Source organism: Lepidochelys kempii, chromosome 10 (genome assembly GCF_965140265.1).
Source record: "Lepidochelys kempii isolate rLepKem1 chromosome 10, rLepKem1.hap2, whole genome shotgun sequence".
Classification (NCBI taxonomy): domain Eukaryota; kingdom Metazoa; phylum Chordata; order Testudines; family Cheloniidae; genus Lepidochelys; species Lepidochelys kempii.
In genome coordinates this window covers 23908211-23933550 of record NC_133265.1, presented here as the reverse complement: position 1 = coordinate 23933550, position 25340 = coordinate 23908211, and the positions used below count along the sequence as shown (strand labels likewise).

Sequence of the window (25340 nt, the reverse complement as noted above, 5' to 3'; positions counted from 1 at the left end):
AACCCAAACTTGGCACCAACTACCAGTTTTCTTTAACATATCCCAAGCATGTGTTGTACTTTTCTTTTGTATTCTGTTGTAATTACCTTCAGACAACTTGGGAGATTGTAGGATGACTAATCTATTGGTGCTATGTAAATGTTAATTATTAGCACTATATCTCACCAACTCTTGGTAACTCATACTTACACCAGAGGGATTCTTTAAAGAGAGAGAAAACAATGCAATTTTCTAAAGAACTCTGCAGACTTTCCTTTCCAACATGTAACATACAAAATAATAACTTCCTTATGTAAACTGAATGTTACTTTCTTCAGATTTCATATAGCAAGTTACTGAAAAGAACTGTAGTGTTACGGGGACACAAATCACAGTTTTCTAAACTTGATTTTAAAAAAGAACTCCAATTTTAAGTTTTTCATCTAGACTGTAGTGAATGTTTCAGGTATATTTCAAATGTAGGAGATTGTTTGATAATATCCCTATCACCATGTGACAGGTTGCTGATATCACTTTGTATTCCTATGGATACTCTTTACTCTACTTTAATACTAATAATTTCTACAACTTCAGGCAAACAGGATGGCAGGAAAAGCCCTATTGTTTCCAAATGCACGTTGAAGCAAACAAGAAAACTTGTCATCTTTGCAAGAGAAAGAGGCTTTTCATGGAGAACCTAGCTAGTCTAACTGAAGTCGGACGAACGGATCCCAGTGAGGGACAATTTAACAAGATTCCAGTCAACATATATCTATCAGTACAGAGACAGTATCTCTTGTTGACTTTGTTCTACATGTTTTAGCTAATCAACTAATACTGAAAAGAATTACTGCGAAGCTAACAAAGATGGAATTTAAATACAAAACTGGCTATTTAAATACCATCCAGGGTTTGTATAAGTGTGAAGGAGAGAGGTAAGTCATGTTTGAAAAGTCAGATTGTCTGATCCACCAAAGAACAGTAGACTATTTTTCAGAGCACACCCAAGCTGTAACTTAGGTTAAGGATGTGGGAGAGATATTTATATCAAAGGGGATGGAACAACTTTGAGCATGAATTGCTGAAGACTGTAGTGGCATTTTATAATCCTAATAAATCAGAGGGCAGTCTTCAAACAAGAGAAATGTAATATTTTTATTCTCCAAAACCTAGAAAGGCCTCAAGCCAGCTTCTGATTTGGGTGAGAAAATTGAGGAAAGTCTCTACCCAGTTTGTTTGGCATATGTGCTGCAAGTTTGTGTTTTTGCAGCTACAATTTACAAACCACTTCAGGCCCCTGGAAAGCTTGACCCTAAACAATAATGCAGATTTTGTTATTGTTGCCAATAAAACAACCAAAAAAGATTCCTGCACAGAAAAATGAAACTTCTCTGCTAGCTATTACATAATCTCTTTTTCCTTTGCATAAATTCAAGAAGTCTCTTTTAATGAGGATTTATTGCTCACTTAAATTATTAACTTTGTGTGCTAAATTATTAATGAAAGAGTGAAGGATTAAATAATTCAGGTCAATGTAAGAGTTCTGAGAGTCTGGAACTAAATGAGATAGCATGAAGGCCTTGGGGGAGCTTCTGTAAGTCAAGGGTGACTTGACTTGCAGAAGAAAATAAAAATGGGTTGATCTCACAATCATTGCACCTGGCAATTGGAATTATGGGTGCAGAAAGGTCTTCAGGATAAGAAAAGTATGTGGCTAGAGGGCTAACCTTGGTCTGTCATCCATAATCTTCTTCCGCCTGTTTTACTAGTCCCGGTTATAAAATGAAAGAAATCTACAAAGTTAAAAAGCCCACATGGGCACTGGTTTTGCCTGTCCAGAATTCTCAGTTTTCCCTGAACTAGATTAATGAAAATTCATAATTAAAATTTAAAAATACGTAAGTTAAAATAAATGTTATGTGTGGGCTTTCCCCTTGTTGCTTTAAAATAAATATGCAATATTAAAATCTTCCCCTTCTTCCAAAATTGAGGCATGCTGCTGCTTGTAGGATTTTTGGTACTTTCTGTTTGATTTGTCTCCAAGGTTAATGCACCATGAACAAAAAAACAAAGCAAAATATTAATCAAACAAAAGCTGTTCAAAAATATGTACTCTGTCAGGGGCCTTGAAATCCTTACGGTCCTAAAATACCTTGCATTTGCTTGCATTTTTTAATTAATGTCAATTAGCAAAAAGAGGCAGTGCTTAAGTCACTTTCTTACTCCTCCTCCTTCCTCTGACATTCCAGCTTCAAGCAGCATCATAGTGTATCTCCTGAGGCACATTTTGCATTATGGCTTTGTGGTGCAGTAAAATCTTATTTTGCTGCTATGCTAACAGCTCTTCTTATGGCTCTAAATGCAACTTGTGATCCCATTTGGAGAACATTAGTAAAGCTATTTAGTAATGTGCCAACAAAGGTGCTTTTAGTTGAATATTTACCTCACCAATTAAAACTCTGGTTCTTTCTGTCCTGAATCATATACCTTGTAGCTTCCAACCCCTATTACTTCTGCAGTCATTTTCTTACCTTAGCAAGGTGTGTTTGTAGTTTGTTCTTTGTATCAGCTATTTCAGCAATGCGATTGGTAAAGGCCAAGTTGGTATCAGTAAATTGCTTCCACATTTCCTCAGATACATTCTCCAGTGTGTTTTCTGTTTCTTCACGGAGCTTGATGGAGTTGGCCCGTGCATTCTGAGAGTGCCTGATATTGTCATCACTGAACTTTGCCCATGTCTCAGGAACTGAAACTCTGGAAGAAAACAATTTGAACTGAGAGGAAAAGAATGAAGTCCTCAGCCGAAAAGAGGCTTGCATTCAATTACCACAACTGCAAAGCACTTAATGAATTAAACACTTAAATGCATGAGCTAACTTGGGGGGCTCATTCCATTATCTTATTGTTCCACACTGGAACCAGTTTGTGCAGGAGAAACAGAAAAATGTTTTCAATTTTGAACAAACTTTCAGAAGAGCTACTGCTTTTACAGTTTTCAGAGTAACAGCCGTGTTAGTCTGTCTTCGCAAAAAGAAAAGGAGTACTTATGGCACCTTAGAGACTAACCAATTTATTTGAGCATGAGCTTTCGTGAGCTACAGCTCACTTCATCGGATACAGTGTTCCTATAGCTTTCTTGGGTTTTGGAGTAGATATCAGTTAAAAAAAGTGCACAGCCATTTTGTAAGATTCTCAAGCCAATGACAGTTATCCATTGTCTGATGTACCTTAGTGCCAAAGAACCATCTTTAGAGATTAATTGTCTTGTAAAAGTATAAATGTGTATGAAAGTGGCTGACATACAAAGGATTTATATTCATTGAGTGCACCACCAGAGATGTACAAGTTTGAAACAGGTCAGAATAAAGGGAAAGAAGGATGTAAAACTAGTTCAGGCAGCAGGAGGAGGAGGAATGGAAAATTTATCCAACTTTCAGGAAGTTAAGTGATTTACATTAATCCCACAGACAAATCTTCCTTTTTCCAGTTAACACTTGTAAGACAGGCAATCTAAGGTCTCATTGCATCTGACTTCATTACCAGGCTAAGTTTCTTTTTGTTTTGCTTTTTAAAGAATGACCTGTTCTTACATAATTTCCTCCATATACTTAAGCACAAAATTACAATTTTTCAACATCAGGCACATATGTCAACGTTATATGCCTATCCTGCTCTTTAACAAGTGTATAGAGCGATCTGAGTTCATGCCCAGTGTATTTGAGTTGGCACTTGGCATATTTTGTCCAGCACAAAGAATCTGATTCCCTCACCCAACATGCCATTAAAGTATCTCAGACAAAGTATAAGGTCTTTTTCTCCCCTGGTAATTATTTTAGGAGGGACAGATTTGAAGACTACATTTTAGTGAAACAACTAGTTCTGTGACCTTTTGCATTTCAGTCTTTTTTGGATGCCTGTAGGAGGAGTTGGTGGTGTGCATAGGTGAAGTATCCCCTCCTTTCCCCAAAGCATCACATCTAAGGGTATGTCTACACTACCCGCCAGATCAGCGGGCAGCGATCAATCCAGCGGGGGTCGATTTATCGCGTCTAGTCTAGACACAATAAATCGATCCCCGAACGCTCTTCCATCGACTCCTGTACTCCACCGCCATGAGAGGTGCAGGCAGAGTTGACGGGGGAGTGGCAGCAGTCGACTCACCGCAGTGAAGATACCATGATAAGTCGATCTAAGTGTCTTGACTTCAGCTACGTTATTCATGTAGTTGAAGTTGAGTAACTTAGTAACTTAGATTGATCCCCCCGCCTAGTGTAGACCAGGGCTAAGAGACTTTGCTCCTGGAATAGCACTGCTTATGCAACAAGAGGGTAGCCTCCAACTTCTTTTTCAGTCATGGAGTTTCTGCTGACTTATCCCCCTCTTTAACAGTGTTTCTGATCTCTCACCTCAGGTCCCTGAAACCTTGTGCTCACTAGTGCAGTGCCACCCTGCAGCACTGCTGCAACTAGTGCAAAGGGTTATAGGTCACGTTTGGATGCAGGAGCCAGGCACTACCTGACTCAGCCTGACCTATGATTCAGGGGAATCAATGAGTTGTTGGGAAGGAGAGAGAAGTGAATGATTGTGTGCTTGTATTCCTGTAGGGCATCCTACATGCTTCTAATGCCTGCGGTAGTCTGCAATTGCTATACATAGACTGGAGTTGGAGGAGGAACAAGAGTATTGTGCTTAAGGCCCTGAACTGGGATTCAGAAGAACTGGCTCCAATTCCCACCTCTGCCCCAGTCTTTCTGTGTGGTCTTGGACAACTCACTTAATTCCCCCTGTGCCTCAATTCCCCATATGTAAAATGGAGATAAAACCTTGGCAACCGTCAATCCAAACTGCATCATGGTATACGTACACATAAGACTTCTGCTCAGGTGCCTGCAGAATCCACTTCTGGCTGACAAGCCCAATTTGAGAGCACCACTTGCCTAACTCACAAGGGTACTAAGGAGAAATTTGGTAGTATTGGTGAGGCACTTGGATAATACAGTGACTGCCAGAGAAAAGCCGATAAATAGGTTGAGTGGAAGTGTAGATGGTGCTGCTTAGAGCCAATGTTCAGGCACCCATTAACATTCCTTTTGCAGTATACTGTACTTGCCCAAACTTTAGGGAGGTTTGGTTTTATGTCAAAACTTCACAGCTGGTTTGTATCTTCAGAACAGTATGAACCATAATCCCAAATTAATACATCACCAAACTCTGGCTTTGTGTGGATCTGGATCTAAATTGTGCAGTCTCAGCTCTTCCCAAGCTCTGTGTGCTGCAAATAGAGCTATATGGAGGGCAGAAGTTCTCTCTCAGAAAGGACATGAGATTTTGAAATTTGATGTCATTCCAAATAGGCACAAAACCTGAAATTTCAAAATTCTCCATGAAGAAAAATTCCCCACAAAAATTATTTTCAGGTTGATCAAAACCTCATTTCAAAACTATTAAAATGTTTCATTCATTTTTGTTTTGTACTAATTATAATATAATACAAAATTTAAAAATGTGAAGTGAAATATTTTAAAATGAAAGACTGAAATGTTTCATTCTGAGACTGTCAGTATAGGACATTTCAACACTGTTGGAATTCTTTTTCCCCAGGTTTTCTTCAAAAATTAAATTATGACTAAAATGACCGGCGTTCACAAAATGTTTGTATATCATCAGAACTGCATAATCCAACAGAATACAGTTCCAGCTGAGTTCTTCTGACCAGATGTCGCTGCAAACATGTGTATTTAGAATTCGTGGGAGGTTGTGTCCAGATGATGTGTGTAGATACTGGCATGGCTTCCCGCCAAAAATCATAGGTGTGTGAGGGATAAGTCAAAACAAGATTGTAGGTTGACTTTCAGTATCCAAACCTCCTATACCCTGCAGCTGTGTATTTTCAACAGGCTCACCCCTTCATTTGGATCGTGACCTCCCTATACCCCCATTGTAAATGTGTGTTAGGAGCCATGTCAGCCAGTTCTCTCTCCCACACCATTACTTTTCTGATCTCATGTGTTTTCAGCGTTAGCTTCTCAGCAAGGGGATTAGTTGCACCTCCTTCCTCTGACTTCTCCCGAAATATGACAATGATTCATTCCCCTTGTCAAATGAAAATTGATAAGAATCCCTTGCAGTTACAGGGTGATTGGAATGATGCAGCTAGATCCTTTTGTGGAAAACCACAGTTAGCTTAATTAAAGAAAATCCAACAAGAAAAATAAGGCACCAACAAGGCATAAAAGCTGGAAAGGTGCAGAGCTAACACTGCTGCACAGACAGTTACCACTCATCCTGCTAACTACTCAGTAAGAGTACAACTGCAAATGTTAAAGGCTGTTATGGAAAGGTAAACACAGAAAGCTAGCCTGGATGTGGCAGCATTACAAAGGACACACCCTACAAAGTGGAACTGCACCACTGCCTTCCTTTGAGTTAGTTAAATTCATTTATTTAATGCTCTCTGGAGCCTACTTGATCTTGTCTCCGTCAAAACAAAAATGTTCAAATTTTACAAAAATGAACAAAGATCTTCATGACTAAACTGAAATGCCAAGTCAAGCTTCTGTTTGAGTTTGGATCTACCTTCCTCTACCCCAAGCTTCCCTCTAAAGACATCTTTGAATCTAACCACTTAAAGAACTGTTCACTATTGCTAGAGTTCCAGTCTTATTTTTTTCTTTAATGTTTTAGCTGAAAACTAGGGCTAAATGTTAACAGCTGAAGGGGGGAAAAAAGACAGTCCTGTCCATTTTTGTTTTCTCAATAGATATTTTATGGTTTTCCTTGGGGTTTCTCTCTTTCAGATCTGAAATAATAAATTTACAAAGCCAGGAGAGCTGGCAGCTCTTGTCACTGAAAACTAAACCACCCAAATGCCACACTTTTATTTAGGCAGTTGTCCTGAAAAGCTTCTGTCACACAGTATGACATCACAGTATAATGCATAAATCAGCATGCTAGATGCATAAGTTTATAGGTTAAAAACCATGCTTGTTGGAGCCAACCCTGCCTGCAGCTACCGATCTGGATCATCTCTGTGCACTTTGTCTTCTTTTGTGCTCTGATGGAATTATAATAAAAACAATTTTCCTAGAAGGTCTTATTCTTGACGGAATATCGTAATTGGTTCATAACACTATTTCCCCAGCCTATAATTTATCTGGTGGACTGTGCTGAATGGTTCAGGTAGAATACATCTGCTATGCTCCTGAATGGAACAGGTATGCTTGAATGTGATGTAATTTCAATCACATGTTAATGCAAAATGGCATTGCTGTGGATAACATGGGGGCATACGAGGAAAATGGCTATACGGTAACAAGAGTATAAAAAACTTACCCACTGGATGTTTTTACCTCAGTTAGCTAGAATATTCTTGTTCACCTCCAGTTCCCAGCATGTGTCGTGTTGCTAGAGCCGGTGGAATGATTGCCAAGTTCCACCCCAGAGATGCCTGCATTTCAGTAGTAAGTGTGATCCCTTATGAAAAGCACTATTTAAATAAGGTGCCACAAGTACTCCTTTTCTTTTTATTTAAATAAATAGACTCTCTCACCAACATAAGTTGATCCGGTGCAAGATATTATCTCTTCAGTCTTACTTCTTCCCGCATGAGCAGACATCTGCAGGTAGTGCTACCTCTCATTTGTAAGCTAATGTGTCTTTAGCACAACAAACACTGCCCTCTGTTGCATGAAGTTATTTTATTCCTGTAGTTTTTAAGCCAGATGTAGGTCTCTCCATTACATCTAAGGCTACCCTCAGGACAGATTCTCTTCAGTCATCGGTAGTTTTCTCGTTAACTGACTAGTACCAGGGTTGTTTTTTTTTTAATTAGCTTTTGAAAATCTAAATCCAGAAAATAAAGGTTGAGCTATGCCGAATTTTCTCAATGCTACCAATTTAATGGAAAGGTTTAAAAAAATTTGACAAGCCCAGAGACCTAATTCTCAAGTAACCCTGGGCTATTTTATGGAACCTTGTAGTACAAAGTTTGGTGTGTGTTTGCATGGTTTTGACCCAAATCACATCACACTTTGCAGTTAGAGAGGAATTTTACTTTGATTTTTGTTTGTTTTTTTAATTGAAGGGTGCAAATATTTATGAATCAAACAGTGGGGGAAAACCTGCATGAATCCATGCGAAGATTCCCACGGCTTTAAAGGACCATTCTAGCTGGAAGATAAAACTCACTACAGGCTAAGTTATGTATAGGCACCAGAGATGACCAACTTCCCACACGTCTCCAAGAATAATGTTGACCTGGCTTTCATGACAATTACTTGTTCAAATAATGTTCTTTAAAAAGAAACAAAGAGTTTCAAATATGTGGAGACAGAGTTAAATGGGATTCAGCTCCTCATTGGGCCACCTCTGCTTTCAAAGGGGCCTTGCCAGCAAAACCTGGTGGTGTCGCCGATTATTGGTAAATATTTAATCTTCCCTTCACCAGATGACTGAAGGGTGTTGATAAACTCCAGAGGGAGCTAGATCCAGTTGTAGGTGTGGTAACATTACAAAGTTAGGTCAACTCAGTGACATCACTCAGGGGTGTAAAAACCCCCCACCCCTAAGCGGTGTGGTTAAGATGACCTAAATCCCAGTGTAGACAGCACTAGGTCAACAAAATAATTCTTCCGTTGACCTAGCTGCCATTTCTCAGGGAGGTGGATTAACTATACCAACAGGAAAACCCTCCCATCGGTGTAGGTAGCATCTATGCTGAACTGCTACAGTGTAGACCCTTCCCCCTTGCGGAGTCCAAGAGCCCGGGAACCAGTCAGAGTCCAAATGTCTATACTGTAATTTAATTGTACTGCAGCCTGAGACCCATGAGCCTGAGTCAGCTGACACAGGCCAGCTGCCTGTATTTTGTTGTAGCGTAGATCTACCCTGAGGCTTATGAAGGAATAAATAAAAAGCAGGTAATAACTGAGGGTAATGGAAGGTCTCCAAGGCAAAATGTGCAATCTTAAGGAAAAGGCCATTTCTTTTTCTTTCTATATAACTTCTTAAAGAAGAGGAGAGACCCTGATGCACATTAAGGCATGCACCGGAATCTGCCCCAGAGATATGGCATGATGGCATATAAGGTACAATAAGAGTACAATAGAGTACAATAACTATTCATACTTACGTTCCATCTATTTTTTCCACTCCATGATAGAAGCTGATGCTGTCCGATGTGTTCCTCAGGTTATAACACTTCTCATCAATAAAATGTGCTGAATTTTTGTCAGAAAGATCTCTCTCTAGTGCGTGCTGTGCATCTCTGTTGATACTGCAAAGAGCAAGTTCTTACATTAAAATATAATTAATCTTTAATCAGCACATTTACTTTGGCATTGCTTACAGATTAACTGGTTCCTTTCATTTCAGTCCTGTATAGCCTGACTTCTGCCCACCTGATCCTACAGTCCATTGGCCTCTGCATAGTGGCATGGACAGCATGAGCTTATTGCACTGACAATTGGGTTAGAGAGCATGTTTAGGGAAGTGGTAGTTATGGCATATTCTCTCCCCCATAAGAACATAAGAATGGCCATAGTGGATCAAACCAATGGTCAATCTAGCCCAGTATACCATCTTCTGACAGTGGCTAATGCCAAGTGCTTCAGAGGGAATGAACAGAACAGGGCAATTATCAAGTGATCCATCCCCTGTCATTGAGTCTAAGCTCCTGGAAGTCAGACACTTAGGGACACCCAGGAAGAACACACGATTGCGTCCCTGTCCATCTTTGCTAATAGCCACTGATGGACCTTTCCTCCATGAACTTGCTTCTTTGAACCCAGTTATACCTTTGACCTTCACAACATCCCCTAGCAATGAGTACAAGGTTGACTATGCATTGTGTGAAGTACTTCCTTATGTTTGTTTTAAATCTGCTGCCTATTAATTTCACTGGGTGATCTTTGGCTGTTGTGTTATGTGATGGGGTGAATTACACTTCCTTTTTCACTTTCTCCACACCATTCATGATTGTATAGACCTCTATCATATCCCCCCTTATTCATGTCTTTTCTAAGATGAACAGACCCTGTCTTTTTAATGGTTGGTTTCAGAGTAACAGCCGTGTTAGTCTGTATTTGCAAAAAGAAAAGGAGTACTTGTGGCACCTTAGAGACTAACCAATTTATTTGAGCATAAGCTTTCGTGGCCTACAGCTCACTTCATCGGATGCATACTGTGAGTATGCATCCGATGAAGTGAGCTGTAGCTCACGAAAGCTTATGCTCAGATAAATTGGTTAGTCTCTAAGGTGCCACAAGTACTCCTTTTCTTTTTGTCTTTTTAATCTTTCCTTGTTTGGAAGCTGTACCATATACCCAATCACTTTTGTTGCCGGAGTCAGGTAGAAGGAAAACACACCGGACACTGGATGAATAGTTTTCTGTTTCCTGAGTGACCAGGGCAGGGGCTACCACGACAGTCAGGAAGGTGCTAGAAGCAAGTAACTCAGGCAGACCCCATAAGACACCTGGAATCACTTAAAATCTGATTAGAAGCAATCAAAGGAAACAGGCTAATCAGATCACCTGAAGCCCATTTAGAACTGCCTGGGACTAGTTTAAAAGTAATCCCCTTCAGAGAGGCCAGCTGGTAGCAGCTGGGAGTAGGAAGGTGTGTTGTGGGAAGACTGGGAGAAAGAAGATGTGCAGTAAGAGACCCGGGAGAACAAGTGTACTCAGGTACCAAGGAGGGTGTTAGGATGGGCTGTTTGGGAAAGTAGCCCTGGGAAGGGCTAAAGCTCTGGTAGTATAGGAAAACTGCCTGTTTCTGCTGCCAATTAGGGTCCCTGGGCTGGAAACCCCCAAACTCCTCGCCCAACCTCCTGCACAAATGCTCCCTGAGAAAGAAGATAGGGACTAAAGAGGGTTCTTACACTGAACCCATTGACTGACTGACGATGAAGGTGACGCAGTAAGCTGTAACCCTTGCCTCCAGGAGGGGAGAGAGGCTACACTGAATGTCACAGCAACCCCCTGAGGCAAACCCTAACTGCCTAGAAGCACAGGACCCCCTGAGGCAAAGCTGGTGCCATAAGTGTGATCCTTGGTTGCAGCGTGGTAGGGGGAAGGGAAGGAAGGAAAAGAAAAGGGGAGGAAGGTGGACTGGAGAGTTGGTTTCAGGGGGGTTTTTTAGGGTCAGTGTGCGCGCACCGCAATGGAGGAATTGGTGAAAGCTCTGGTACAAGCCACGGCAGCCCAGCAGGGGGCTACCTGGATACAGGGGATGGCAATGCAGGAATCTACCTGATTACAAGAAGAAACCAACCAGTTGCTAGTGAACCAAGCCACCCAAGATTGAGCTCTTCTTCGAGAGGTAGTGGAACAACTAAAGACCCTCTCCAACCGAATCCAAGGGCCTGGAGGGACACAAGCCCTAAGGGCAGCAGGCTATCTACCAAAAATGACAGCCGGGAATGACATAGAGGCGTATCTCCTGTCTTTTGAAAGAATTGCTCTGCATGAGGCGTGGCCACAGCACCAGTGAGCCAGCATTCTTGCCCCTTTTTTGTGTGGAGAAGCCCAGAAGGCCTATTTTGATCTGCCTTCCAAGGACGCAGCTATGATCTGCCTTCCAAGGACGCAGCTATGATCTGCCTTCCAAGGACGCAGCTAACTACCCCCGGCTGAGGATGGAAATTGTGGCCCGATCAGGGGTGATGGCAGCCGAACGGGCCCAGAAGTTCCATGATTGGAAGCATCAGGACAGCAAGCCACCGAGGTCTCAGCTCTTCAATCTGATGCATCTTGCTCAGAAGTGGCTATGGCCTGAGGCATTCAGCTCGGAGAAAATTTTGGAGACATTGGTCATAGACCAATTTATGCGGAGACTCCCACCAGACCTTTGTGTGTGGGGTAGGCCAGCACAACCCGTCCACCTACAACGAAACAATCGTGCTGGTAGAGAGATGATTGAAGGCCAGGAAATTGACCCATCTACCTAGGGAAGGCCCTGTACAAGGCAGGAGACCAACGCCAACCCCAGAGGTTCAGGTGACCAGACACCCAAGGACCCCTAGGTGGAAGAAGAGGGAAGCTGAAGACCAGATGGGAATCTAGGAGGATGGGAATGGATTGGGTGGGGAAACCCCAAGGCTAAACCTCCTAACCCACGGGACAGGAGAAGTAATTATAGGTGTTAATGGGAGTGGGGACCTAGGTCACATAACGGCCCAGTGCCCCAACCTTGAAGAGCCCACGCAGTGTAATCTCAGGGACTGGAGTGGCCCATGCTCCCTCCTCAACCTTCAGTCACCCCACGCAAATATACAAGGCCGGTAAAAGTGGATGGGGTAGAAACCGTGGCGCTCGCAGATTCCAGGAGTGCTATCACCCTGATCTCAGGTAAACTAGTAAAGCGCAGCCAGTTAACACAGGCTAAATGTACAGGGGTAACGTGTCCGTGGGACTGTTAGCTACTGTGATGCAGCAGGGAGGGGGGAGTGTTGACCTGGGAATGTGGCAGGGGAGTTTCACTGGGAATAGGAGACCTGAGAGCCTGCAACCTGAGCCAGGGGGGAGGAGGAGGTAACACCTCTGCCCGGGAATGTGGACCGAGGCTGTAGGAGAGAACCTGCTGGAGGGGTTAGTTTCAGTTTGATGCTGGGTGGTGGAACGCAGGGAACCCCAGGGCTGGGGTCTAAGCTCCCTGCTCCCCCAGAAGGACTTGACTGAGGGGTCCTGGGTATACTCACAAGCTCTGTTTTAGACTGTGTTCCTGTTGTCCAGTAAATCTTCTGTTTTACTGGCTGGCTGATAGTCACAGTGAATCCCAGGAAGGGGGGGCAGGCCCCGGACTCGCTCACACTCCGTGACCACTACTACCCCATCATACCAGTAAAGCTAGAAATTCAGGGAAATGTCACTCGGGTGAAAGTAGGGGTGGTCCCACACCTCCCTTATCCCATGCTCATTGGAAGAGATTTTCCTGGGTTTGGAAACTGGGTTTGCTCCCACTCGAGGGGTTTGAGGAAGAGGAACTCCCCGAACTGAGGGAGGCCTACACAGCAGAATGTTCTCCCCCAGTGTTCATGGAAGTATCCCAGGAACGATTCCCTGTCCCCGGGGGAGGCTAGAAGACCAAAAGGGAAAGAAGGGCTGCCAAGGCGTTGGGTACCCGAATCCTGCTACAAGGACAAAAGGCCACCTGTGTAGAACGGCAGACACTGGCTACTAAAAGGAAGGACCCTGAGATGCAGGAAGGTTCAGAAACTGGTTCCAACACTCCTGCCCCCGCCCATACATACACACACACACACACAGAGCCAACCAAGAGGGTAGAAGAAGATCCCTCTCAGAGTTCCAGCTGATAAGTCCTGGGAGGGTGACTTTTGGATGGGACCAGGTGGAGGACTCAAGGTATGAGAGCGCCAGGAAGGAGGTGGCCAAGATAGATGGGGTACCCATAGTGGGGAAAAACTCGAGAGCCTGGGCCATACTTCATAATCAAGAAGGATCTCCTGTACCGGGTCGTGCGCATGCAGAAGAAGAGGTACACCAGCCCCTAGTACTCTGGAAACACCAGAGGGCAATATTAAACCTTGTCCACAGTCACCTTTTTGGAGGACACCTGGGGGTGGAGAAAACCCAGATGCGAATCTTGCACAGGTTCTTCTGGCTGGGGGTACATGAGGAGGTCCATTGGTACTGCATCTCCTGTCCCAAAAGTCAATTGTACAGCCCTCGTCCACATCTAAGACCCCCCTTTGGTACCCCTACCGATTATCAAAGTTCCGTTTGAGCAGATCGCCATGGAAGTGTTACATTACTCCCTGCTCAGGCATAGATTTGTCCTTGTAACTGATCATGCCCCTCTTCAATGGATGCAGCAAAACACGGAGAAGAACTCCAGGGTAACCAGGTGGTTCTCCCTCCAACCTTTCCAGTTTCACATGCAACACAGAGCAGGGAGCCACCACAGTGATGCTGATGGTTTGTCACGTGTGCACTGTATGGTGTCCAAAGCTGCCTAAACCCTCGGTGTTGAGCGGGGGGGAGGGATATGTGACAGACCCAGACCAGCTAGAGGCAGGAGTCTGGTAGAAGGAAAACACACTGGATGAATAGTTTTCTGTTTCCTGAGTGACCAGGGCACGGGCGTCAGGAAGGTGCTAGAAGCAATTAAGTCAGGCAGACTCCATAAGACACCTGGAACCAGTTAAGAATTGATTAGAAGCAATCAAAGGAAACAGGCTAATCAGATCACCTGATGCTCACTTAGAACCGGCTGGGACTAGTTTAAAAGGAAGCCCCCTCAGAGAGGCTGGCTGGTAGCAGCTGGGAGTAGGAAGACGTGTTGTGGGAAGACTGGGAGAAAGAAGGTGCACAGTAAAAGACCTGGAAGAACAAGTGTGGTCAGGTACCTAGGAGGCGCCGTTTAGGGAAGTAGCCCACGGAAGGGCTATTGTTCTGGTTGTATAGGAAAACTACCTGTTTCTGCTGCCAATTAGTGTCTCTGGGCTGGAACCCAGAGAAGACAGCGTGCTTGGGTTCCCCTCAACTCCCACACTACACAAATGCTCCATGAGAAGGAAGACAGGGACTAAAGAGGGTTCTTACACCAAACCTGTTGACTGGCCGATGATGAAGGTGATTCAGTAAGCTGTAACCCTTGCCTCTAGGAGGGGAGAGAGGCTACACTGAGGGTCACAGCACACCTCTGAGGCAAACCCTAACTGCCTAGAAGTGCAGGAGCCCCCGAAGCAAAGCCGGTGCTCTACCACAATGTCTTTTTTGAGATGTGACTAGGACTGCACACAATATTTAAGGTATGGGTTTACCCTGGCTTTATACAGTGGCATTATGATATATTCTGTACTCTTATCTATCCTTTTCCTAATGGTTCCTAACATTTTTCTAGCTTTTTTGTCTGCTGCTGCACACTGAGTGGATGTTTTCAGAGAACTATCCACAATCACACCAAGATCTTTCTTGAATAAGAACAACTAATTTAGACCCCATCGTTTTGGGTATATATGGTTAGGATGTTTTCCAATGTGCGTTATTTTTCATTTATCAACATTGAATTTCATCTGCCATTTTATTGCCCAGTCACCCAGTTTTTGAGATTCCTTTGTAACTCTGCCATCTGCTTGGACTTACCCATCTTGAATCATTTTGTATCATCTGCAAACTTTGCCACCTCACTGTTCACCATTTTTTCCAGATCATTTGTGACTATGTTGAACAGCAAGGGTCAAGTACAGATCATTGAAGGACCCTGCTATTTGTCTCTCTCCGCTGTTAAACTGACCATTTATTCCTACACTTCATTTACTGTCTTTTAACCACTTACTGATCCATGAGGGATCTTCCCTGCCCCACCACTTAAAACTCTGGTATTGCCATCTGGACAGCTCAACACATTTAAAAATCATCATCATTGTGCTGATGGGTGGATGGCTGGAAGGGATAGAGATAAAGATTGGCTATTTTATGCATTATGCACTTGTAGTGAAGTCCTGTAGCTGGCATGACAAACTAGCTTTTGGAGTTTCTATCCTCCTGTCTTGGAGAGAAAAAGGTAGGAGACTTGGAACAGGAACACCTGAGCCAGGTATGTTGCTACGGGTGAGAGGCAGAATGGAAAGACAAGTACAGAGTTCAGCTCTCCCAACCCTGCAGATTTTGGAGTCAGACTGATCTAAAGCTAGTCAAGTTTTGGGTGGGTAGAAAGCCACACCCTGCCTCTCCAGTGTTACTGCTCATCCTGCCCAGAAGGAGGGGATATGTGGCTCCATCTCTGCTCTCTTAGCTACACGGAACTTTTGTAATAACTTCTCTTTTTGCTTCTTCCACAGCAGGGGACACCAGGCCCTTTGACTTCCGTGGGAAAGATATGGATGGAGAAAGATCAAGACCCTATTTCTCTCAGTAGTAAGAGGTTTGCTAGTATCTTGGCATTTAAACTCAGCAATATATCTTCTGTCAATACTTTTCAATGGAAACATTATAATCAGTATCTTTCATTTTGGTCATAAAACTGTATCAAAGTTAACTTAGAAATCACAGCCAATAGAAGTGAGTAGAATTCATGCTGCCAAAATATAAACGTGGCTTTTATTTGATCAGTATTAAATACAAAATTATTTTAGGTGTTGCAATAATGAGTGGCAGACATGCACCTCAGCTTGACACCTATAACAGTACCATTGACAAGAACAGTAATTATAAAATCTATTTATATATGTCTTTCCCATGTGACCTAACCATTAAGTATAATCACCTCCCTTTGATGTATAACTGGAAGCAGGCATACTAATGGCAGTTTTGCACTAGCAGGGAGAGAATAGAAACATGAATCTGATTGTCCATATCATTACTGAGTAGTTGAAGGAAGTGAATGTAATAAGACTTATCAAATCAGATATTAATTATTCTAGAATAATTTACATTTCCCAAGAAAGCTTAATAAACTCTGAAAGAAAATAAACATATTCCATTATAACAATCTTCTTATAAAACCTTTATCCATAAAGAGAATCTAAATCCATTCCACAATATCTCAGTGACTTCCACATATCTGCTGATCTGCTTGGATTCTAGTTTGATTTATCTGGGAGGGCGACTTTTGGATGGGACCAGGTGGAGGACTCAAGGTATGAGAGAGCTAGGAAGGAGGTGGCCAAGATAGCAGGAAAAACTCGAGGGCTAAAGGTGCCCCTTTCAGTTGAATATTGTAGTAAAAAAAGTACTTCAGTCCTTCAGAATTTTATTCCAGTGTGGCACATAAGCCATGTTTGCATCATTTAGTCATAAGAATTACGATTTTCCTTTTAATTAGCAAGGGATTTCAGGTTCAACATGGCATGTGAAAGCTGAGTTACATTTTTCTTCAGAAGCTTCAGCTCACAGCACATGTACCATCCACATCCTCCAGGACTGAAGCTATTTGTGCTGTATGAGGAACTCCCAATATACAAGTGGCTTGCACTCATGCATTCATAACACTTTCAGGACCAGGCCCTCAGTTAGCCTTACTAGTGGGATATCTGTTTTTTCCCCACACTTTTTATTAAATAACTGAACAGTTAATACTTGGCTGTTCCCATATATCTGTACAGTCATCTTCACGTAGATGCAAGCAAGGAAATAAAGATCAGTCCTTTACCAGCATTTCTGCATGTTTCACTCTTATTAGATTTAGTTTTTCCTTTAAATTCCTATTACATTAAGACTGGATTTCCAGAGGTCTAGTTCCTAATAAGAATTGGATGCCTAACTCCCTTTCATGCCTTTGAAAATCCCAGCATAAAATTACATATTATACACAAGGCTCTGACAGTGAAACTTCCTATATTCTCAAATGTATGTCTGTCCCTCTTTTATCCTATTACTACTATAGTGAGCACCGTATATTGACTCACTGATATAGGTGGTGACGTTCTGATAGGCCAAAAATCCTTCTAGCTTGATTCTCCTTTACTGTACAGTAAACGACCAGTCATCCAGCAAATACTTATCACATACAGGAAACATACTTTTTAACATTTATGATTTATAATTCAAAATTCTCTTCTCCCTGCATGCAGCTATTGTACATGATACAGTAGTTGGAATTATACTGGTTTTCGGTATTCTGTGAAAACTATTGCACATAGCACCAAACTGATGGTAAATCCTCTTATATCAAAGGACTCATCAGATTGTAGGGCTTGATCATGCAAGGTGCTGTGCACTTGACTCTGATTAACAATGGGAATTGGAAGTTGAGGGTACTTAACTGATTTTTCCATTTGATGGCCAAACCAAAAACTCAAAAAATGTGTTTCAAATCAACCAACAATTTTGTTTGTTGTTTCAGAAAGAAAAACAAACATTATTGAACAAAATGTATTGTCTGAACCAAAATGCAATGTTTTTTTTTCTTTTGGGGTGGGTCCCCCCCGCCTTTTTTGTTTGTTTGTTTGTTTGTTTGTTAGCTAGTTAAATCTAGCTAGAAACATCTAGAAATAAGAAGTTTAAACATTTCATTTCAAGAATATTGAAATGAAATGTTTCAACTTTTTGGGAAAATTGTTTTACCTTTTTTCCCCTCTAGCCAAAACTATTCACCTACTTCTACCTAAATTCACAAAGCAAACTGTAATTTTCAGCAAATAAACTATTAGCCATAAAAATTTCACCCAGTTCTATTCAGCACATTATTATGTTTTTGCACTTGTCACTCCGCCTTAAAAATATCTTCCAGTACTGGATTCAGTTCCTCTTTCATTTAAATGGGGTTTAAAAGCAAACACTTACCCCAACTGTTGATCAATTCTTTCTGCAAGTTTTCTCATTCTTTCTTGACAAGACTTGAACAAGTCAACCTCCTATAATGAAAAGTGTCCAACTGTCAATACTGTCATTACATTAATTTGCTTCAGTGTATATAAAATAAACGTAACTATTTTGCAGAATACATACATACACATCATGTATCTAACTGCGTTTAGGGAAGTCGAGAATGTCCTTTGTCAGTACTGAGATATGATATACTGTGCACCAGTCAAAACAGGGAGCATTTGATTTCCTATTATCTCTTCTTCTGGGCAATAAAGCTGTACATTAGCACCGACACAACTCGTGTTTATAGCTTATGTAATATCAAGCACATTAGTAGATAGGACTACCCTGACAAATATAGGATCAAATTCTGCTTGACTTAGGCATGCTAGAGACATTTCACACCTGAGGCTTAGACCATTAACCCACACTCCTTAATTTTTCACTCACATTCCTGGAGGGAAAAAATTGTGTTATCTTGAAGTTTAGTTTGAGAAAAATCTCGCTTCAGGGGAAAACTCCTTATGAATACTGTTGTAGTTTTCTTCAGAAGGACTAATATTAGCCAAGAGCTTCAAAGCTGAAGTTCACCTGGCTTCCGAAAACCAAACTCAAACAAACCATATTGGAAACCATGTAAAGATCATAATCATGGTCTTCCAAACAAACTTAATTTTGCCTTTGTACTGCCCCACTGTTTCCCTTCTTCAGTCCATTGTATCCTTCATACCTAGCTTGTAAGATATAGTTCAATATACATGAGTTTACAAAACTCTGAATATATTTCCTTAAGTGGTTTAAGAAGTCTTTAAGACACCTTAAATTAAAAAAAAAGTATTTGTTCAGTGTGGTTTTGGAAGATAGCAACTTCTAGACATGAGCGTCTCCGATATTAAGTAATGAGCCTTTACTACCATATTGCCTTTGCTGCTACCATGCAAGTCCCACAATTAAGTGTTCTGGATTTGGTCTTTAATGATGTGGCCCCTTTAAATCTCTTCTGTGGTTAACTGTAAGTCGTTTAGGAAGAAACCTTCCCTTGATGTTGGGTAGACACTAAGTCTGATCATCTAAGCCTGGACATAAGGGTGTAAAAATCATAAATATTGCAAAGCTAGAAATTCAAAATCAAGGTCCCCAGTTTAAAAAAAATACAAAAAATGATGGAAAATAAGAAAATGCATAGGCAGTCACCTGAACAACTTTAACTCTGCCCCAAACCTCTGCCATGACAATGCCTAGAAACGTAGAGGCAATGTGAGCCTCTAAGAACACACACGTTCATGTTCACACACGCTAAAATATCAAGAGCGCCTCTTAGTAGACCTCCTTCTGTCTTACAGTGATCACACACTGGCATAGACTTTGAACAAAATGATAGTTGTATTCACACTGCAAATTCCTAAGGCTGGTCTCTTTAGGTCCAAAGGTTACCAACAGGGAACTAACTACCTGTGGGGCCAGTTTGAATTTAAAAGAGCACATGACGATATTTGTAGTAGAGGTGGTATTACTGAAGCACCTACGAATCCTGGGCATAGACCAGGACCCTATTGTGGTAGGCACTGTACAAACAGGACAAAAAGACTGTCCCTGCTCCAAAGAGCTTAATTAATCATGTATTTCACACTCCCAGATTTAAGCATGCCTCCAAATGCTCTTGAAACAATTCCAATACTTTCTTCAGAACCTTTCCCAATAAGGTGATTTTTTTTTTGTACCCTGAACTCCAGCTCTGACACTGCCCGCTAAAGGTATGTATGCACCGTAATCAGGGAGTGTAATTGCAGCCTCAGTAGACATACCCCGGGTAGATTTAATCTAGCTATCTGATGTACTGATACAATGAAGCGATAGCAGCCGGGGCTTTAGCATGGCCATGCCACCTGAGTAATTACCCAGCACTCCAAGAAGGTTCATATACCAAACTGAAGCTCACGCTGCTGTGGCTTCAATGCTATCAATGCCTAAGCTTACCTAGACTGAAGTTAGCTCACATAGGTCTACACATGCTGCAGTCATACACTTCATGGTTTATGTAGATATACCCTCAGAAGCAGCTAGTTTTTTTTCCAGATGAGTCAGTCAGCCAAGCAAGGAGTGTAAGGGGGCCTGATGGGACTAAGTGCCAAGTAGAACACCTGTGATTGATTGATTGATTGGAGGGCCAGGAAGGGGGGCAGAGCTAGAATAGGATCATTAGACTCCTGGACCTTACAGTCAGGGGGATAGCTACAAGGGAGACCACAATCTTCTGTAGAGAGAAATCCACAGTGTGTGAGTCAGCCCCTAAAGGACAGGAAAAGGGTTAGTTGAGCAGAGAAAAGAAAAGCTGTAAGGACCGAGGGAGAAGCTAGAGGCCTGAGAACCAAAGGGAGGCTGTGTTAAGCACAAGCTCCGGGGAAGCAGCAGAAGGGAGGTTGGAGGTAGGAAGTGGCCCAGGAAAGCAGCAGCATGTATGAAGCAGCAGACCTAGCTGCTTAATATAGGGTCCCTGAGTTGGAACCCAGAGTAGAGAGTGAGCCTGGGCTCCCCTGCCACTCCTGAGGAAGAGGCATGCAAGCTGAGTAGAAGGAATGTTGAATCCAGGTTGGGACTGAAGCCTGACCCTGAAGGACGGGCTGAGGAATAGTCCAAGAGGGGGCTGAAGGCTCTTTTGTATTGGGATGTTTTGTGAACCCTGGAAGATAACAGAACTTTATATGACTTGGCTGGAGGGCCAAGCTATGGAGCTGGTGAGAGGCAGATGGCCTGCAGGAGGTGCTGGAGACAAGGGCCACTTGCAACATTGCACCCTGACACAAGAGGACATGATGGATGGTGAGTACACTACCTTACAGGTGGCTACACAGATGAAGTCCAAAGATGGCTTCCCAGATGACTGCTCCAGAGCAGTGATTGGAGGAACCACCAGAATGAAGTTTTCTTTGCTGGCTATTGGGGTAAGGAAGAAGGAGTATTCTTTCATCCTTCCACCCCAGCTTCCCCTCTTCAATGACCCCTGCTGCATTCACATAAACTCACTTACATTAGCTCCCTCCCCGCCTCTCCCTGTCGACTAACTTCCCACAGGATAGATTGACCTGGGTATTCAATTATATGACGAGACACTAGAAGAGAATTTATGTGGTGTAGTGTCTAAAGCTTTCTGACACCTTACCCATCATGGCCAAAAAGTAACAATGATTAATTTCTCAAAATTACTAGGGGTTCCTTAACTTGATGTGTTTTCCCCCTCCTCTTCAGTCTTGCAACTGAATTCCAGAGAGAGTTTGTGTTTTTTGTCCAAATAAAAACTACCCGCTTTGATTTTTAGCTATTTTCTACAGATTAATTCATCAAGTAACAAGTCTCATCATACCTGTATGAGGTTCTTTTCAACGTCATCATGTACTAGGTCAATCCCCATCCGCTTCTCACGGTTATATAAGCATTCCAAGGCTACCTGCAAGCAAACCAGAGGAAAATTTGCATCAAATTCAGTATTGCACTTTACAAAGGAACTTCAATTTACTTGTCAAGGGACCATTGAACAGATTGGTAAGAGGTGGCCTTCTAATAAAGGTGGAACAGAATTGTGCTTGATACTTTGGGGTGGTTGCATTGTATATAACGGATGCATGTCTGTGATTCGTGCTTATCTCTGTTGGCATTTGCTTTCTAAGGGCAAGCTGCAGTCATAATTTTGTCTAGTAATCAACTGCATAATAATTAGATGGACCAGAACCAGTCACTATACCTCAACATATCTGAGCTTTGGAGTAATTTGGATCTGAATCCAAGCTTTGTGTCTACAACCTTCTTTTATACTGGGTCATACCAAAACCCCTGAGTCAAACCTACATACTACAGAGTGATCTGTACATGTGAAGGATATTTAAATAGGAAAATGAGATTAGGATCTAAACCTTTTCCAGGCCCATCTCTACTATACATGTTGCATTCATGTGTCTTGAACAACAGTAACAAATGAAATCATACTAACCTTCTGTTCATGGGAAGACTTCTGTTAAGAGATATTATAGAGTTATCTGCGGACAGCCTTTCTGAATCTAGTGGGCCTAACTGAATGTGGGTGACTAAAACCCAGATTTTCAAAGGTATTTAGGCTCCTAACTTCCATTGAAATCAAGGAACCTTAAATACCTTAGATCTGGACCTGAAGCCATGATCCTGAGTTTTGATTTTTGTATTTGTACTTGCATACAAGTTTCTTTGACAGAAATAATTTCATAGATAATATTCTACAAGCTTTTATAAACTCTAACTTTAGACTTCCTATGTTTTTAGTGTTTGCTGACGTCCATTCCTATACAGCAAAACTTAAATCCATGTTAATGCAGTTTTTCTGTTGGAATTAACTTGCACCTCAGATCTTCAAAATGCAATCTCTGGGGCTCTGTTTTGGTAAAAATAAGAGCGAGGCTTAGACATACTAATACATTCGGTATTAAGCTAGAACTCCATCCCTTTGCTTTGCCTGTGCCCCAAAGTGGTTTAGAGAACAGTAGCTACCTCTGACCCACCTTCAGTGGCCTTTGTGCCTCGTCAGCAGCACACTCCAGCCGCCTCTTGGCTGTTTCCAGGGCACGAATCTCCGTCAGCAGACGGTCTAGCTCATAGGTCAGCTCTGACCTCCAAAAATCGATGTCAGACAGTCTCTGTCCTAGGCTTCTTCCAGTGTTGTCCTGTGTCTGGTGGGTCAGCTGGTCTTTGTCTTGCATCAGTCTCAAGGAATCATCATTCAGCCGGCCAGCCCAGTGCCGGCAGGACTCCGATCCTTTGTATTGAACCGTGTTTGCCTGGTACCAGTCGCGGGGGGAGTAGCGAGCATATAAGGCAGACCGCACTGAGGGCAGTATAGTGGGTGGCCGCAAAGGGGCACAGATTCGCATATTTCCCTGCTCATTGGAGTTGGTGGGGACTGCAGATACTCTGTAAAACAGGCTGGGTTTCCAAGAGTTGAGGTAGCGGTAACCTGGCAGGTAGTAAGACTGGTAACTGTCCTGAGTTGTGCTGGTGCAGACTGGCTCAGGGAATAAGTAGCTCTTTTTGGGGCCACAGTAGCTGGCTGTCTGAGTGGTTCCAAGGAACTCCATCCTGCTCCTTACCTCATGCACCCACCCTTACTTTGTAGCTCAAACGCTGCAGCCTGTGTAGGTTCAAAGCCCAGACAGGAATGGTTGTATCTCCTGGCCAGTGCTGCTTTTATTGCAGGAACTGCTTTATCCTCTGTGACTCAGTGATGTTGTCATAAAGCCTACTGAGGACATCATTATCCACAAAGGACCCTTAAGCATGCTCAGGTTGGCTTTATTAAACAAACAAACCAACTGCACTCAGGAAGCAGGTTGCTTTGAAAGACTGCAGAGGATTGTTATTAACTGCATAAGCTCCCAGTGCAGACATGTGCTCAGGTTCCTGGGAACATCTGGCTCACGCCAGCTATGCTTAGAGGCTTAACACAGCCTTTGGCATAGTCACCCCCAAACAAGTAACTGTATAGTTATCTGTACAATTGACTTAGAGAACCGGCCGAGTGTGTACAAAGTAAAACTGAGTAAAAACCTCAGGCTTTGCCTCTGTTTGTGCTTTTACATGAGGTTTCTTTTTGTAAGGTGGAGAGCCCTCTCTCACACCTCCTTTTAACTATCTTATTCCCTCCCATTTGCAAATATTTACTAACATCCCATACTGGAAATACATTTCTCCTCTCTATATTTTGTCCTCTGTCCTACATCTTAGTCTGTCTTAAATCCACTGCTTTGAGACCTCTATGTGGCTCATCCCCATACAAGGAATTTTGCAGAAAAATTAATTGTTTCAATTAGAAATATTTCACTCTCTTAAGCAATACTCCTTAAATTGCTGCAGATTGGTTTCAAAACTGTAGGTGTTCAATTCTGGACAATGACCATCTTAGCTTTTTATCTACAGCATATGGAAGTGTATAATTTTCAGTTTGGGGAAATACATTGTTATGAGCATTAGTTACACTGTGGCATGTTCCTGTCTGGGAAAACTAGAGAGAGACACTGTCAGTTAATTTGGGCTCAAAATTAGGAGGGTTTTTGTTTTTAAAGATGACTTCTTAATGTAATTTCCCTGCAGTGTTAGGAAACACATTCAGCAGCATTGTGTTAGCATGCTAAACCCAGGGAATGAAGTTACATCAACTTCACTGGATGTTGGATTGGGCTTTTTAGGCAGAGAGGGCCTGATTCTGCAAAAGCTTGTGCATATAATTAACTTCACTCCTATGAGTACCTCAGTGAACTAACACACTGCAGGTACTCATCAGTGTAAAATTATTCATGTGCATCATTGATTGCAAGATTGCTGTCAGAATTCATCACTTACTTCAATCCCAGCCAAAGACTGCAAAACCTATTCCCAGCCAAGATGCAACTGTGAAGTAGCTCCTAATGTCCCAAGAGAGGGATGGTTCTGTGGCACACTCCTTCTCTAGGGTTCCGTGGCACACTCCTTTCCTTGTGTTCCCCAAAGGAGAGCCTCTAAATAATCTCCCAGAAGCAAAGAAGATAACCTGGGCCTGCTGATTACTTTTTGAACTGGGCTAAGACCCTAGTTCAGAAATGTATTTGAGCACATGCCTAACTTGTAAAAAGTCCCACTGAAATCAGTGGAATTAATCACATGTTTGAAGGTAGGCATGTATTTACATATCTTGCTGAACTGGAGTCTAACATGAAGCCATGTGTTTCATATGGAAAGTAATACATAAATTCCCAGATATTTAATTCTCCTTTCACTTTGTTTCCACCCCAATCTAGACCTTTGAACTTGTCTGAACATTAGATTCACCTTCTTTTCTTTGCCTTTCCATATAAGCAGAACAACCAGCCAGATCATTACATAGCAATAAATGCAGAAAACATGTAATTATCATATGGCAATAAGCATACCCCTGATGTAGGTATATTTGAATGGAAAAAAATATAGAAGGGAAGAATGTCTATTGATGATAGTGTAGACAAGTCTAATGTTACTATTTTAAGAAGTTTCCTTCTAGTTTGCCTCTTTTTAGCAAATGAAGTTATTTAGAAAGCCTGTTTATTTTGGTTGAATTGT

General features: G+C 42.2%; 1 protein-coding gene across 1 annotated transcript in view; it reads right to left on the bottom strand.

Moving 5' to 3' along the window:
- TEKT5 (tektin 5) overlaps window positions 1-23347 on the bottom strand; it is a 64443-nt gene extending 41096 nt beyond the window's left edge. The window contains exons 1-5 of the mRNA XM_073361406.1: window positions 22775-23347; window positions 21610-21693; window positions 18225-18295; window positions 9110-9253; window positions 2511-2733 (exon numbers count right to left, since the gene is read on the bottom strand). Coding sequence (XP_073217507.1) covers window positions 2511-2733; window positions 9110-9253; window positions 18225-18295; window positions 21610-21693; window positions 22775-23347 — 1095 coding nt within the window. The remainder of the gene's footprint in view (window positions 1-2510; window positions 2734-9109; window positions 9254-18224; window positions 18296-21609; window positions 21694-22774) is intronic.
- Between the last annotated feature and the right edge of the window lie 1993 nt (window positions 23348-25340).